The sequence below is a fragment of the Astatotilapia calliptera genome, chromosome 9, assembly GCF_964374335.1.
Source record: "Astatotilapia calliptera chromosome 9, fAstCal68.1, whole genome shotgun sequence".
Taxonomy (NCBI): Eukaryota; Metazoa; Chordata; class Actinopteri; order Cichliformes; family Cichlidae; genus Astatotilapia; species Astatotilapia calliptera.
In genome coordinates, this window is record NC_137430.1 from 35,320,218 (window position 1) to 35,334,894 (window position 14,677).

The window sequence follows — 14,677 nt, forward strand, 5'->3', positions numbered from 1 at the left end:
GACGTCGCACGCGCTCACGTCATTGTCATGAGACACTCTCACAAACAAAATCACGGTTTAGTAACGCAGCATATTTACGGGTAAGTAACAGTAATCTAAAAGCGCACCCTGGCTGTGTTGTAGATCCTGAAGATTCGGCTGATCACGTCCTCCTCCAGGTCAGCGGACACGAACTCCACCTGCAGCGAGCCGAGGCGATGGAGACCGTTCTCTGGCCAGTACTGAGGGCACAGCTAACACACACATACACAAAGGGAAGTTATTGATCAGCTCATGAGTTTTACACCGCCCTTACCAAAGCACCTGTGCTATGATGTCATCATCACCCACCTGTTCTAATATATCTGAAAATCTTTGAGTGTGTGTGTGGGTGGAGCTTCACCTGTGCGGGGTCGACATCATTCAGCATGACAATGGATGTGCAGTGGTAGTCGAGGACCAGGCGCCAGAAGTCCTTCACCGTGTTGGGCAAAGGATGCTGGGTAACGATGAACGCCGACGGCTGCTTGTAGCTCTGCATGACACGAGGTCAGTCAGACAGCAGGAAGTGATGTCACACAAGCAGACACAGCAGGGTGGATGTCACTGTTGTACACAGCCGTGCTCAGGATTTCCGACGTCAGTGTTTTCAGCAGATTTCTGAACGCGTGCTTCCTTCTTTGAACCTTAGCGTTAACTTTGATATTTTAAACACTTTCCTGGAGTTTCTATAGCGACAGCTGTCTGGCTGCCTCAGGCAGGTCTGATGTGGGTGTAACTGACTCGGAGGCAGTGACGCTTGTGCTCCGAGTGCCCTAACACTCGGTGTTAAAGCCTCTGCTGCATCGACACCGAGCAGCACTTGCTAATGTTAGCTTAGAAGAGAAGTCCTCCACTCACTATCGCCACCAAATGACAGGCTCCAAGTATAACACAGAATCCAACACATCTCCATAACAGGGCAACAAGCTCACCTGAAGGACTTCACACAGAATTCATGAATGATCTGCGCTCAGCGAGAAAGCCGCTGCAGCAGGACAGCACGATGGCAGAGCGACTGAGTGTTCTCCGCTTCAGTCCTCTGTGCTGTTTGCTAAACAAAGAATCTGACGGCTGGGCTGGTCGCTCTCAGAGTTTCTGATTGGTTTACTTTTCAGCCTAATGTTCTCCTTCACCTGCACTCACATCTCTTTGGGCCAAACTGAGAGATCCAGTGAAAAGATATCGGATCAGCTCCCCATCTTTAATCTGCTTCACTTATTGTGGAACAAAAGCTTCGAATCAAAGCTGCGAATCTGCAGTCACATTCATCAAACCCACTGTGTGTGTGTGTGTGTGTGTCACGTACATCCATGAGCGCAGCGTTGATGTAGTTGGAGCTCTCCCCGTCGATGGTGATGAGGAAGGGCAGGCAGCGGTCTGGAGGCAGCACGTCCATGCAGCGGTTCTTCTCATGGTTTCTGGGCAGCAGAGCGATGCTGCAGTCCTCCACTCGCAGAGTCGGCGTCACCATGTTCAGCGTCTGTGCGCGCACACACATGTAACAGGACACACACCTGACACCTTCTTTCTAACCTAATGAGTTGATCTCATGTCATATTTTTACTTTCTCAGACTTCGGAACATTATTATTTTCATTGATTTTGTTTAATTTTTGTTAACATTAATTTTGTTATTTGTAATCATTTAATTAGTGATTTAATTTTTGTCTTCATTTTTTAAAATGTCTTCAAGTTTTAATCTCGTTGTTTGTTTTTGTTTGATTTTTAAGTTTTATTCATACAGCGTAAGTGTGTTGTGTCACCAGTTTGTTACCAGTTTGTTACTGGGTGTCTGTGGCACTTTTATTTTAACCGTGTCGTTTATTGTTGTGTATTTTTACTCGCTGTCATGCTGCTGTAACACAAAAGCGTCCGATGTGGGATCAATAACGTATCCATTTAAAGTAAAGACGCTACAGCGACACAGAGAGAACAGTCATATGACCCCCTGTGAGCAGCACTTTGGCGACAGTGGGAAGGAAAAACTCCTTTTAACAGGAAGAAACCTCAGACAGAACCGGGCTCGATATTTAGACTGTATAATATGAATTTCTGACTTTTATTTTGAAACTGCGGTGCAATGATGTCATCACTCAGAGCTGTGATGTGGTTTGATTATTTCATGGACGCTGGCAGGTTCGTGCTCTAAACGAAGCGTGAAGAATATTAACATGGTCGTCACGTTACCCTGAACTCCTCTTTGATCTGACTCGAGTTGGTCTGAGGATCCAATCGGTTCATCTCATAATAAACCGACCGCAGCTGACTGGCTGGAATCGCTGTGTCACCGCACAGACACGCCTCCAAGATGGCATCGTGGATGAAGACGTACTGCTCCTGGTAGACAGAGGAAGGTGGTCAGACACTGTTTAAATAAGCTCCTCCTCCTCCTCCCCAGCTCTGACTGACGGGACGTCGGCTGCTGAAATGTCACTTCATAAAAGATTAATGTCAGCGCACGGCGGCTGGAGAACAGGCGAGTGACATTCAAAGTTAGAGAAGGTCATCGCGGCGTTCATTTCTGTCATTTCCTGTCAGTCAGCGATGAAGATGTGAGGACGAGTCGGAGACAATGAGGAATGATCGATGAAACTTTGATCATGAATGAAGCTGAGTAACTGAGCACGTGCAGTTTGAAACATTAAGTTATTAGTGATCACGTAAAACAGTGTTTACCTGCAGGTCAGAACACCTGCACACAGGTAGAAGGTATTTCACTGTGTGAATGTGTGTGTGTGTGTGTGTGTGTGTGTGTGTGTGTGTGTGTGTGTGTGTGTGTGTGTGTGTGTGTGTGTTTGTGAGTGAGTGAGTGAGTGTGTGTGTGTGTGTGTGTGTGTGTGTGTGTGTGTGTGTGTGTGTGTGTGTGTGTTTGTGAGTGAGTGAGTGTGTGTGTACCTCAGTCTGGACCATGTTAACCCTTCGTGCTCTCAGCTCGCGGACACAATTGTAGATGTCAACCACGCCCTCTCTCTCCGCCATGTCCAGCATGATGTCGATCACGATGAAGCATCCTGTACGTCCCGCCCCCGCACTGACACACACACACACACACACACACACACACACACACACACACACACACACACACACACACACACACACACACACACACAGTCACGTCAGCAGTGATGAAGTTTCTTTGTTACTAGTAATGACAGTAAAAGTCGTACCTGCAGTGGACCACAGTGGGACCGGCGGTGGGTGGGGTTTTGGCCTTGACGCGGCGGATGAAGCCGAGCAGCCCGGTGGCATGAAGCGGGACGCCGTGATCAGGCCAACCGGTGAAATGAAACTGACGGATCTCCCTGATCTCTGCCACACCCCTCTGACACAGACAGAGAGCGGAGGTCAGGTCAGTGCACAGGTGTGTGTACATGTCTGTGTGTGTGTTACACCTCTGTGTGCACAGGTGTAACATAAAGATATTTTAGCTTTAAGTCCTTCAGTTGCTGGCGGTGACATCAGAATACCTTCACTGACCACGTCAGTCCCAAATACATTCATAATAAACACTGATAAACTGGGCCCCCACTGACACATGCATGAAGCATCCATAGAAACACAGCTTCTGATTACTCACACACCTGTGCACTTTCAAGATGGCGCTGCAGATGGCAGCCTCGGTACTGCGCTCTCTCGCACTTTTTTTGTTTTTGTTTATTTTCTGCACTTTTGATCACTCGAACCACATCACTTTCCCCAGAGATCAACTGCTAAACATCAGGCAGTCATCTCACAATAGTTCTCATTTTTCACAAACCCGGAAAGTTTTTTGGAGATTTTAGTTGGAGGCGCAGCAGCTCTCTGTGGCTCCTGGAGGAGACGTAGACGGGGGACTCACGCTGGTGCGCTGGTGAAACTATGTTGGCGAGGATTCCGCACGGGACTCTCCTCCATTCACCTCCCAAATCTCCGCTCCCTTCCAAACAAAGTCAATGAATTACTTCTCTTAAACTGGACTAACAAGGACTTTGCACGCTCTGCTGCCCTCTGCTTCACTGAAACCTGGCTCAGTGAGCATATCCCAGACGCTGTCTTAAATCTGCCGGGCTTCACTGGGCGGACTGCGAAATGGAGCTGTCAGGGAAAACAAAGGGTGGTGGAGTCTGCTTCTGCATCAACGAAGGTTGGTGTACTGATGTCACAGTGTTACAGAAACACTGCAGCCCACACTTGGAAAGTTTTTTCATCAACTGTAAACCTTTTTATTCACCGCGGGAGTTTTCTTCCTTCATGGTGGTCGGAGTTTACATCCCTCCACAGGCCAACGCGAACAACGCACTGTGCGAGCTGGCTGACCAGATTACTACCCTGGAGAGGACATTCCTGGATTCCTTTACAATTATTCTTGGGGATTTTAACAGAGCAAACCTAAACCACGAACTCCCTAAATACAGACAGCATATAGACTGCCCCACCAGGGACAACATCATACTGGATCACTGCTACACCACTCTAAAAGATGCCTATCGCTCTGTGCCCCGGGCAGCTTTGGGACATTCTGATCACTGCCTGGTCCATCTTATTCCAGTTTATAGGCAAAAACTCAAACGTGCCAAGCCTGTAGTCAAAACTGTGATGAAGTGGACTAACGCAGCAAAGCAGGAACTGCAGGACTGTTTCGACTGCACTGATTGGACTGTTTTTGAAGCTGCATCTGAGAACCTGGATGAGCTGACGGACACTGTGACATCATACATCAGTTTCTGTGAAGACGTGTGTGTGCCAACAAAGACCTTTTGCACATACAACAACAATAAACCATGGTTCACTCCTAAACTCCAACATCTTCGCAAGGCCAAGGAGGACGCCTACAGAAGTGGTGACAGGGCCCTGTACAAGCAAGCCAGGAACACACTGACCAAGGAGATCAAAGCAGCTAAAAGGATCTACTCCCAGAAGCTGGAAGAACGGCTCTCAGCCAACGACCCAGCGTCAGTGTGGAGGGGCCTGCAGGAAATCACCAGCTACAGACGCCCCCCACCCACTGTTGAAGCAAACAAAGACCTGGCCAACGAGTTAAACACTTTCTACTGAAAGTTTGAGACGGACAGACTCCCACGCCCCACCCTCCCCTCCCCAGGGACATTGCTTCAGACATTGACCCCCAACACACCTTCCACCTCTCCCCCCTTCACCCCCACCCTCCCCAATCCAGACCCAACGACCACCACCACCACCCTCCCCAATCTAGATTCAACGACCACCACCACCCTCCCCAATCCAGACCCAATGACCACCACCACCCTCTCCAATCTAGATTCAACGACCACCACCACCCTCCCCAATCCAGACCCAATGACCACCACCACCCTCCCCAATCCAGATTCAACGACCACCACCACCCTCTCCAATCCAGATTCAACGACCACCACCACCCTCTCCAATTCAGACTCAACGACCTCCACCACACCTCTCACCCCCTTTCCTCCTCCCTGAAACTAAGAATATACACTCAGGATGTGAGCCGACTATTCCAGAAACAGAAGCCCAGGAAAGCCCCTGGACCAGACGGCGTCTCACCCTCCTGCCTCAAAACCTGTGCTGAACAGCTGGCTCCCATCTTTACTCGCATCTTCAACAGATCCCTGGAGCTGTGTGAAGTTCCCTCCTGCTTCAAACGCTCCACCATCATCCCTGTTCCCAAGAAACCCATCATCACAGGACTGAATGACTACAGACCTGTCGCCTTGACGTCTGTGGTCATGAAATCCTTCGAACGACTGGTGTTAGCCCATCTGAAAGACATTACAGGCCACCTGCTGGACCCTCTGCAGTTTGCCTACCGGGCAAACAGTTTGGTGGATGATGCAGTGAACATGGGGCTGCATTAAATCCTGCAACACCTTGACCGCCCGGGAACTTATGCCAGGGTCCTGTTTGTGGACTTTAGTTTGGCTTTTAACACCATCGTGCCTGAACTTCTCTCCTCCAAACTCTCCCAGCTCAGCGTGTCACCAGCTACCTGTCAGTGGATCACCAGCTTCCTGACAGACAGAAAGCAACAAGTGAGGCTGGGGGAGATCACCTCTCGGTCCCTCAGTATTGGTGCCTCTCAAGGATGTGTTCTCTCACCACTACTGTTCAAATTCAAATTCAAATTCAAATTCAAATTCAAATTTTATTTGTCACGTACACAGTCATACACAGTACGATATGTAGTGAAATGCTTGGACAACTGCTCGTGACCTAAAGAAAACAAAAAAGGAAAAGGCTATGAATAAGATAGGAAATAAATATGAAAAATTAAAAAGGGTAAATTTAACTAGGAAGGAATAAAATATAAATTAAGGTTAAAAATGAAATAACTGTACAACAAAATACACAATATAGAACTGTATAAGAATGTATGAAGAAATCTAAATAAATATATACACAATAACAGCAGCTGTACAAGTATTAACTGGAAATAAAGAATATAGTGACCAGTGTTGTGCGATCCACATTATGTCTTGTGCAGTGCAAATATGCTTAAAGTGATTTAAGTAATGAAGTGAAACAATGTCCAGAAAGTCCAGTGTGTGTAAGAACCATATGTGTGGGTCAGTACTGTGTGGTGGTGTGATTGAGAGACCGTATCGCCTGCGGGAAGAAGCTCCTCCTCAGTCTCTCTGTGTTGGTCTTCAGGGAGCGGAATCGCTTTCCTGACCTCAACAAAGAGAACAGTCTGTTGTTGGGATGGCTGAGGTCCTTCACCATCTTCCTGGCCTTGGTCCAGCACCGCCTGCTGTAGATTGAGTGCAGGTCAGGGAGCTCGGAGCGGATGGTGCGCTCAGCTGACCGCACAACCCTCTGTAGAGCTCGTCTGTCCTGCATGGTGCTGTTCCCGAACCAGGTTAAGATGTTTCCCGCCAGGATGCTCTCTATGGTGCACGAGTAAAAGTTCCTGAGCACCTTGGAGGGCAGTTGGAAGTCTCTCAAGCGTCTGAGGTGGTAGAGACGCTGTCGGGCCTTTTTCACCACGGTGTTGATGTGACAGGACCATGACAGGTCCTGCGTGATGTGAACTCCGAGGTATTTGAAGCTGTCCACTCTCTCCACTGGGCACTCGTTGATGACGGGGGTCTGGTAGTTCCTCTCCTGCTTAGTGCTGAAGTCCACTATCAGCTCCTTTGTCTTACTGACGTTTAGAAGGAGGTTGTTCCTCTGGCACCAGTTCTCCAGATTCCTAATCTCCTTCAGGTAGGCCGTCTCGTTGTTATCAGAGATCAGGCCCACCACGACGGTGTCGTCAGCAAACTTGATGATGGTGGTGGAGCTGGTAGTGGCCACACAGTCATATGTGTACAAAGAGTACAGCAGGGGGCTCAGAACACACCCCTGGGGGGCTCCAGTGCTGAGAGTGGTGGAGGCTGAGACATGTCCGCCCATCCTTACTGCCTGTGGTCTGCCAGTTAGGAAGTTGGAGATCCACTGACACATAGATGAGCTGAGTCCCAGATGCTCCAGCTTGGTGGTGAGTGTGGAGGGAATTATGGTGTTAAATGCAGAGCTGTAGTCTATGAAGAGCATTTTAACATAATTCCCCCTTCTAGTGTCCAAGTGAGTGAGTGATGTGTGGAGGAGATGAGAGATGGCATCGTCTGTGGAACGATTTGGACGGTAAGCGAACTGTAGTGGGTCCAGTGTGTCTGGTAGTGAAGAAATGATGAAGTCTCTGACCAGGCGTTCAAAGCACTTCATCACTACTGAGGTGAGGGCTACAGGGCGATAGTCATTGAGAGAAGCAGGGTGGGGTTTCTTCGGGACAGGAACAATGATGGACTCTTTGAAGCATGTGGGGATCACCGACTGAGATAAAGAGATGTTGAATATCTCAGTGAACACAGGAGCTAGCTGGTATGCGCAGTCTCTTAGGATACGACCTGGGATGCCGTCTGGTCCTGCTGCTTTCCTGGTGTTCACTCTCTTGAAGGCTCTCCTTACTTCATGCTCGGAGATGACGAGCACGTTTCCGGTGCTGGCAGTATCTTCCTGTCTGCAGCCGTTAGCGCCGCTAACACTAGCATTGTTGGAGTCCTTAGCTGCAGCCTCGAAGCGAGCATAGAAAGTGTTCAGCTCGTCTGCCAGAGTCACGGCCGCGTTCGTCATACCGGTTGTTGGTGCTTTATAGTCCGTTATTGTCCTTAGTCCCCGCCACAGGCTCCTAGAGTCACTCTGTTGGAGTTGTGACTCTAGTTTCCTCCCGTAGCGCTGCTTCGCCTCTTTCACCGCCCTCCGCACGTTATATGACGCGGCTTTGTACGGGTCCATGTCCCCCGTCATGAGTCCCGTGTTGTAGGCAGCGGTGCGGGATCTCAGAGCGTCGCGGATGGTTTTATCCACCCACGGCTTCTGGTTGGGAAACGTTGTGATAGTCTTTGTCTCCACGGTATCATCCGCTAGTTTCCTGATGAATCCCACAACCGCTTCCGTAAACACGTTGACGTCATCGTCGGAGCTGTTTCTGAACATGCCCCAGTCTGCGTCATCGAGTGCGTCCTGTAACGTGGCCACCGATTGATCCGTCCAGCGCGCGACCTTCCTCTGAACCGGAACTTCCTGTTTCAGCCTTTGTTTGTATTTTGGCATGAGGAAGATGGCGGCGTGATCAGATTTGCCAAACGGAGGGCAGGATTGTGCCTTGTAGCCGTCCTTGACCGTAGTGTAGCAGTGGTCCAGTGTCCTTTCACCCCTGGTGGGGCAGGTGATGTGTTGATAAAAGTTCGGCGCTGCGCGTTTGAGGTTGGCGCTATTAAAGTCCCCCGTCACAATAAGCGCAGCGTCCCGGTGTTGTGTCTGGTGCTGTGTGAGTGCCTCATGCAGCTCGCATAAGGCGGTGACCGTGTCCGCTTGTGGTGGAATATAAACGGCACTTACAATGACCGATGTAAATTCCCGAGGTAGATAAAAAGGACGGCACATGATGGACAGTAGTTCCAGATTTGGTGTGCAGGAGCGTGTGAGAGGAACAACGTTCGCACTGTTGCACCAGTTGTTGTTCACCATTAAACACACGCCGCCTCCCCTTGACTTCCCCGAGTCCCGTGTCCTGTCCATGCGGTGAACCGAGAAGAACTCGGCCGGCTGGATGGCGTGGTCCGGCACCGCTGGGTTCAGCCATGTCTCGGTGAAGCAGAGGAGATTGCAGTCCCGAATGTCTCTCTGGAACTTTACCCTGGCCCTGAGGTCGTCAAGCTTGTTCTCCAGTGACTGGACGCTGGCGAGCAGGATGCTCGCCAGTGACTGGACGCTGGCGAGCAGGATGCTAGGCAGAAGTGTGCGGTGTGCACGAGCTCTCAGCCTGTTCCTGACGCCGGCTCGCGTCTCTCTAGGCCGCCGCCGCTTCCCTTTGTTCTCCCTCAAGATCTCACTTGGCCAGCTCGGATCCGGAGTTAAAAACTTCGAATTGTGAGTACATTGTATACCAATAGAAACAAGAGTGTCACTGTCATACCTAATGTACCCAATGGTGATGATTTTGCCGATTTAGAAACGCTGAAAACTAACTTAAAAAACAAAGACAAAGAAAAAGTGGTCGGAGCAGTCGTGACGGCAGCCAACCTCACCGGCGCCATCTTCTCCCTCTACACTAACGACTGCACCTCCAAGAACTTGGCTGTCAAACTCCTAAAGTTTGCAGATGACACCACTGTCATTGGCCTCATTCAGGATGGTGATGAGTCTGCATACCGGCAGGAAGTTGAGCGGCTGGTACGCTGGTGCAGTCAGCACAATCTGGAGCTGAACACTCTTAAAACTGTAGAGATGACAGTGGACTTCAGGAGACATCCCTCAACTCTGCTCCCCCTCACCATATCAGACAGCCCGGTGTCGACTGTGGAGATCTTCAAGTTCCTGGGTACCACCATCTCACAGGACCTGAAGTGGGAGACCAACATCAACTCCATCCTCAAAAAGACCCAGCAGAGGATGTACTTCCTGAGACAACTGGGGAAGTACAGTCTTCCACAGGAGCTGCTGATCCAGTTCTACACTGCGGTCATTGAGTCTGTCCTGTGCTCCTCCATCACAGTCTGGTATGGTGCAGCCACTAAACAGGACAGGAGCAGACTGCAGCGGACTGTACGGGCAGCAGAGAAGATCATCATGCCCCCCTGCCCTCCATCCAGGACCTGCACATCTGAAGAACCAGGAACCAGGCAGGGAAAATCATCACAGACCCCTCACACCCTGGACACAGACTTTTTGATCTGCTGCCCTCTGGCAGACGGTACAGAAGCCTGCAGACCAGGACCACCCGACACAGGAACAGTTTCTTTCCCCTCGCCATCTCCCTCCTAAACAGTTGACCTGTCACACTGCTCCCACTGCCAGACTGCAGCTGCACCTTATGTACATTCTGTAGTATTCACTCAACCCCATTTCATTTCTGTCATCCTGTAGTTTATGTATATAAGTTTGGATTGGTTATTTATAGTTGGTTTACACAGCTTTGTGTATGTATGTGTACTGTATATATAGACACGTGTGTGTGTGTGTGTGTGTGTGTGTGTGTGTGTGTGTGATTTACATTGCTGTGCTTGTGAGTCACCATCTACCGGAACCAAATTCCTTGTATGTGTCTGCACATATACATGGCCAATAAACACGATTGTGATTCTGATTGCTCAGCACACTGGTGATGCTATGGTCCCTGACACGGGTTGTTGCTAGGTGGACGCAGGTCTAACGTCGTCCTGACGACTGTAGTTTAGAACGAGCTTCCCTTTAGACGGTGCGATGACGCAGATCACGTGATGACGTTTGTTGTGGATTTTTCCAGCAGGTGTAATATTCCCGTTCAGTTTGTTCCTGTCAGGTTACCATACCAGACTCTGACACTCTGTCCAACATGCTTACACTCACGTCCTGATAAGATTCGCTCTCTTGTAGATTACATCAACATTATCCACAAAATTCTCCAATATAAAAACACGACTGACCTCTGACCTGGAATCAACAAATTTACCTCACTCCTCCACCCACGTCCCTGAGGTAAGGTGGGGTCAGAGTTCCTCTGAAAGGAAACAACTGAAGACAACTCTGTGCTGTGTCAGTGTCAGCGAGCTGAGGTCACGGCGGCCTACACCTCGTGTAGATCCTTTGTTCATGTGCATGTTCAACTTTATTGTAACAGCTGGAGAACAGCTGCACTGATGGAGCTGAACTGAACTGTAGAGGTGTGTGTACACAGAGGTTTTTGGACATAATGAAGGATTGTGTGTGTGCGTATGTGTGTGTGCGTATGTGTGTGTGTGTTACCTTCTCTACAGCAAAGGTCCGGATCACGTACTCAGACAGCAGCTGAGTCTCGATCAGCGTCACCTTCATGTCGCCGTAGATCTCCGTGTCATCAGGCCAGTACTTACAACACTTCACCTACACACACACACACACACACACACACACACACACACACACACACACACACACACACACACACACACACACACAGGATTAAATTGCCTCATTAATTAAACAGAAACACAAACAGAACAAAAGCAGCTGATATTAAAATCTCATTAGAGGCTCCGCCCCCTCCCCCTCTCCTCATTAACAGCTAATTACTGCAGAGCTAATCACACTGTCACCATGACAACCAACGAGGTAAACAGGGAGGGAGGGGTGAGAGAACAAATCAGGCTAACGTGACAGTGTGTGTGTGTGTGTGTGTGCGTGTGTGTGTGTGAGAGACAGAGGGAGACAATCAGGCTCTATCCCAGAATCCCCCCTCTGTAAAGGAGGGGAGCAGTTCCCTGGTGCCTTCTGGGTAATGAGGGCTTAGCGACGCCCGCCTGCAGGTGTGTGTGTCTGATCTCAGGTTCGATCCTTTATTTTCAGGAGGAAATGGCGGCGTGTTTATCAATTTGCAGCGCGATTCACAGGAGCACACCGTGAGTTTCCCAGAATGCCGAGCAAATGCGATGAGGTCACACAGCCACTACCCAATAGTTAGAACCTGAGCACGCCACCCTCAGAGACGGACGGCTGTGAGGAGCAGTGCGTCAGAGTCCTCGAGGATGCAGTGCCGCTACGCCGCAGCGGGAAAGTCAATGCTCAGAGAAGCAAATCTGAAACACGCAAAGTGTCTGTGAAGGTTCTCGGTCATCCAGGTCATCGTAGTTTGAGGAGCTTGCAAAGAAAAGCGTCTGGGCTTCTTTAGGTTTCCATGAAGACGTTTCACCTCTCATCCAAGAAGCTTCTTCAGTTATAAGAGCAAATGGTGGAGAGTCCCAGAATTAAGCCTGTGGGAGTGTCCCCAAGATGATTGATCCTTTACCTAATCACACGGGTGTGGGTCCCAATCAGCCAAGGTTTCGGGTGAGCTCATTGTGAAACCTGGCCCCACCTTATCATGTGATTTCCTGAGGTCAGATGGCCCAGGATGTGAGTGGGCGTTAAGGCGTCTGGGAGGGATCTCAAAACTGGATTATAGATGGCAGAGAGTTGGTGTCGTAAGCCACCGCCTCTGTTCAAAGATGGTCGCTCACAGTGGACATAGATGCTTCTTTCACTCCTCTTTCAAACCATCTGTCCTCTCTGTCCAAAATGTGAACATTGGCATCCTCGAAAGAGTGACCTTTGACCTTTAGATGCAGATGGACAGCTGAGTCTTGTCCCGTGGAGGTGGCTCTTCTATGTTGTGCGTTTATGAATTGGCTGTTTGGTCCAGGAAAGGCAAACAGTCGTCCTTTGTGTCTTCCCTGGTGAACTTGATGTTTTTATCCACAGCGTTAATGTGCGCAGTGAAGGATTCCACTTCTTGTGTCTTGATTTTGACCCAGGTGTCGTCTACATATCTGTACCAGTGGCTGGGTACTCTTCCTTTGAAAGAGCCAAGAGCCTTCCTTTCCACTTCCTCCATGTAAAGGTTGGCTACAATAGGTGACACGGGGGAGCCCATGGCACAGCCATGTTTTTGTCTGTAAAAGCCTTCGTTGTATTTGAAATATGTATTGGTGAGGCAGAGGTCTAACAGTGTGCAGATCTGATCGATATGAAGCCGGTTCTGTTTATTCGAAGGACCTGTCTGTCTTTAGTTTTTTTCTGACAGCTGTAGGTGTGCAGGTGAGGAGAGACCACATCAAATGACACCGTGGTTTCATCTGGATCAAGTGTAAGTTTCTGGACCTCGTTGTTGAGGTCGGTGGAGTTTGTGGTGAGTTTTTTTATTTCTTACAACTGAAGAAGCCTTTCCGACCCACAGGTACACGTCTGTGATCGACACGCTGTTTACTGCAGGTGACCGTGAGTCAGAGCATGAGAAGAATAACAGGAGACATGAGAGCGGCACTCTGGGAAACGGAGTCCCAAACTTCATCAGCAAGGAAATAACAACCAGATGGCTGCACCGATCCACGTGTGTGTGCGGGCACATGTGTGTGTGTGTGCGTGCTCACCCGGCCGACCTCCACCAGGTTGGTTACCATGACGATGGCGGCGGTATTCTCCTGCCAAACCATCCTCCAGAAATCATACACCGTCTCCTGCATGGGACCTGAGACACATACAGTAAACTTCATATTAGACTGCAGAGCTCTACATGAATCATAATCACTCTTTTAATTAATTAAAATGAAGCGCACGCACACACACACACAGAAAATATTTTTAATTACTGTTGACAGTCTGTGTTTTGACGAGCTAATTAGTTCATGCTAATCCATTCCTGTCCTCAAGTGTTTTACAGCGAGAATCTGCTGTGAGCACACACACACACACACACACACACACACACACACTGCATATTCATGCTCACAGACTGACATGCTGGCCCAAACACTACTGTTTGTTCAGGACGATGGATTTCTACCTGGAGATCTGATCTGTGTGTGTGTGTGTGTGTGTGTGTGTGTGTGTGCGCGTGTGTGTGCGTGTGTGTGTACAGTCAGTGTCAGGTGATTTGGCGCCACCTGTGGTCAGAGGTGGAACTTGTTTTGTTGTTCTGGCTTTCTGAGCAACAACAACACATCGTGTGTTTTAATATTCACGACTTAAAACTGAAACTTTCTGAATTCTGCTTCAAATAAAAAAGTGAAGTATGTAACTACAATTCTCAGAATGCTTTGGCACACGGACCTGTTGGCTCTCAGGTTGGATGTGACTGTGAAACTGCAGGAAACCTAAAATCTCACAGATTCTCTGTGATGTTTTTGCTGATGCTGTCCTCAGAAAGAGTCTGAACAACACGTCTGAACCTTAACATCCAAAACAATCCAGATGTTATCGAATACAGTCAGTCCATCCATTTTTGATGGATGACTGTAGCTCCCCCCGCCCCCACACTGAGATGTCCTCCATCTCTGACTTACCGTTAGAATACCAACCAAGCTCTCACTATGGTTGTACTGGGGCCAAATGACCCGTAACAATGGGCCAGACACCCAACACACCTGAAGAACCCTCTACAGGGTTCTCTGAGGGTAGAGTTTGTTCTCCAAGTCCAAAAAACACAAGTAAACTTGGGCAAACTCCCATGGACCGTCAAATATCCTCGAGAGTCCAGTGTTCTGCGAGCAGGACGAAAACCCCCTTGATCCTCCAGAACCTGAGGTTCAAGTAATGGAGGGACTCTCGTTTCCAGCACCCTGGCATAGACTTCTTAAACATGGAGCCACCACCTCAGTCTCCCAATCCAGATGCGCCGCCCCAAATCTCCATGTTGCAGTAGTGGT

At 49.2% G+C, this 14,677-nt stretch overlaps 2 protein-coding genes across 10 annotated transcripts in view; both read right to left on the reverse strand.

Moving 5' to 3' along the window:
- LOC145431207 (uncharacterized) overlaps nucleotides 1-9,217 on the reverse strand; it is a 382,620-nt gene extending 373,403 nt beyond the window's left edge. Inside the window, exon 1 of the mRNA XM_080306882.1 lies at nucleotides 6,102-9,217. Coding sequence (XP_080163008.1) covers nucleotides 6,564-9,059 — 2,496 coding nt within the window. The 5' untranslated portion in view covers nucleotides 9,060-9,217 and the 3' untranslated portion in view covers nucleotides 6,102-6,563. The remainder of the gene's footprint in view (nucleotides 1-6,101) is intronic.
- Nucleotides 1-14,677, reverse strand: part of LOC113029555 (receptor-type tyrosine-protein phosphatase mu-like) — a 224,660-nt gene that overhangs the window by 13,468 nt on the left and 196,515 nt on the right. For all 9 annotated transcript variants that reach the window (XM_080306872.1, XM_080306870.1, XM_080306868.1 and 6 more), the window contains 8 exons: nucleotides 13,403-13,500; nucleotides 11,265-11,381; nucleotides 3,191-3,345; nucleotides 2,916-3,051; nucleotides 2,208-2,357; nucleotides 1,328-1,501; nucleotides 383-514; nucleotides 108-233 (listed from right to left, as the gene is read on the reverse strand). In XM_080306872.1, the coding sequence (XP_080162998.1) occupies nucleotides 108-233; nucleotides 383-514; nucleotides 1,328-1,501; nucleotides 2,208-2,357; nucleotides 2,916-3,051; nucleotides 3,191-3,345; nucleotides 11,265-11,381; nucleotides 13,403-13,500 (1,088 nt within the window). The remainder of the gene's footprint in view (nucleotides 1-107; nucleotides 234-382; nucleotides 515-1,327; nucleotides 1,502-2,207; nucleotides 2,358-2,915; nucleotides 3,052-3,190; nucleotides 3,346-11,264; nucleotides 11,382-13,402; nucleotides 13,501-14,677) is intronic.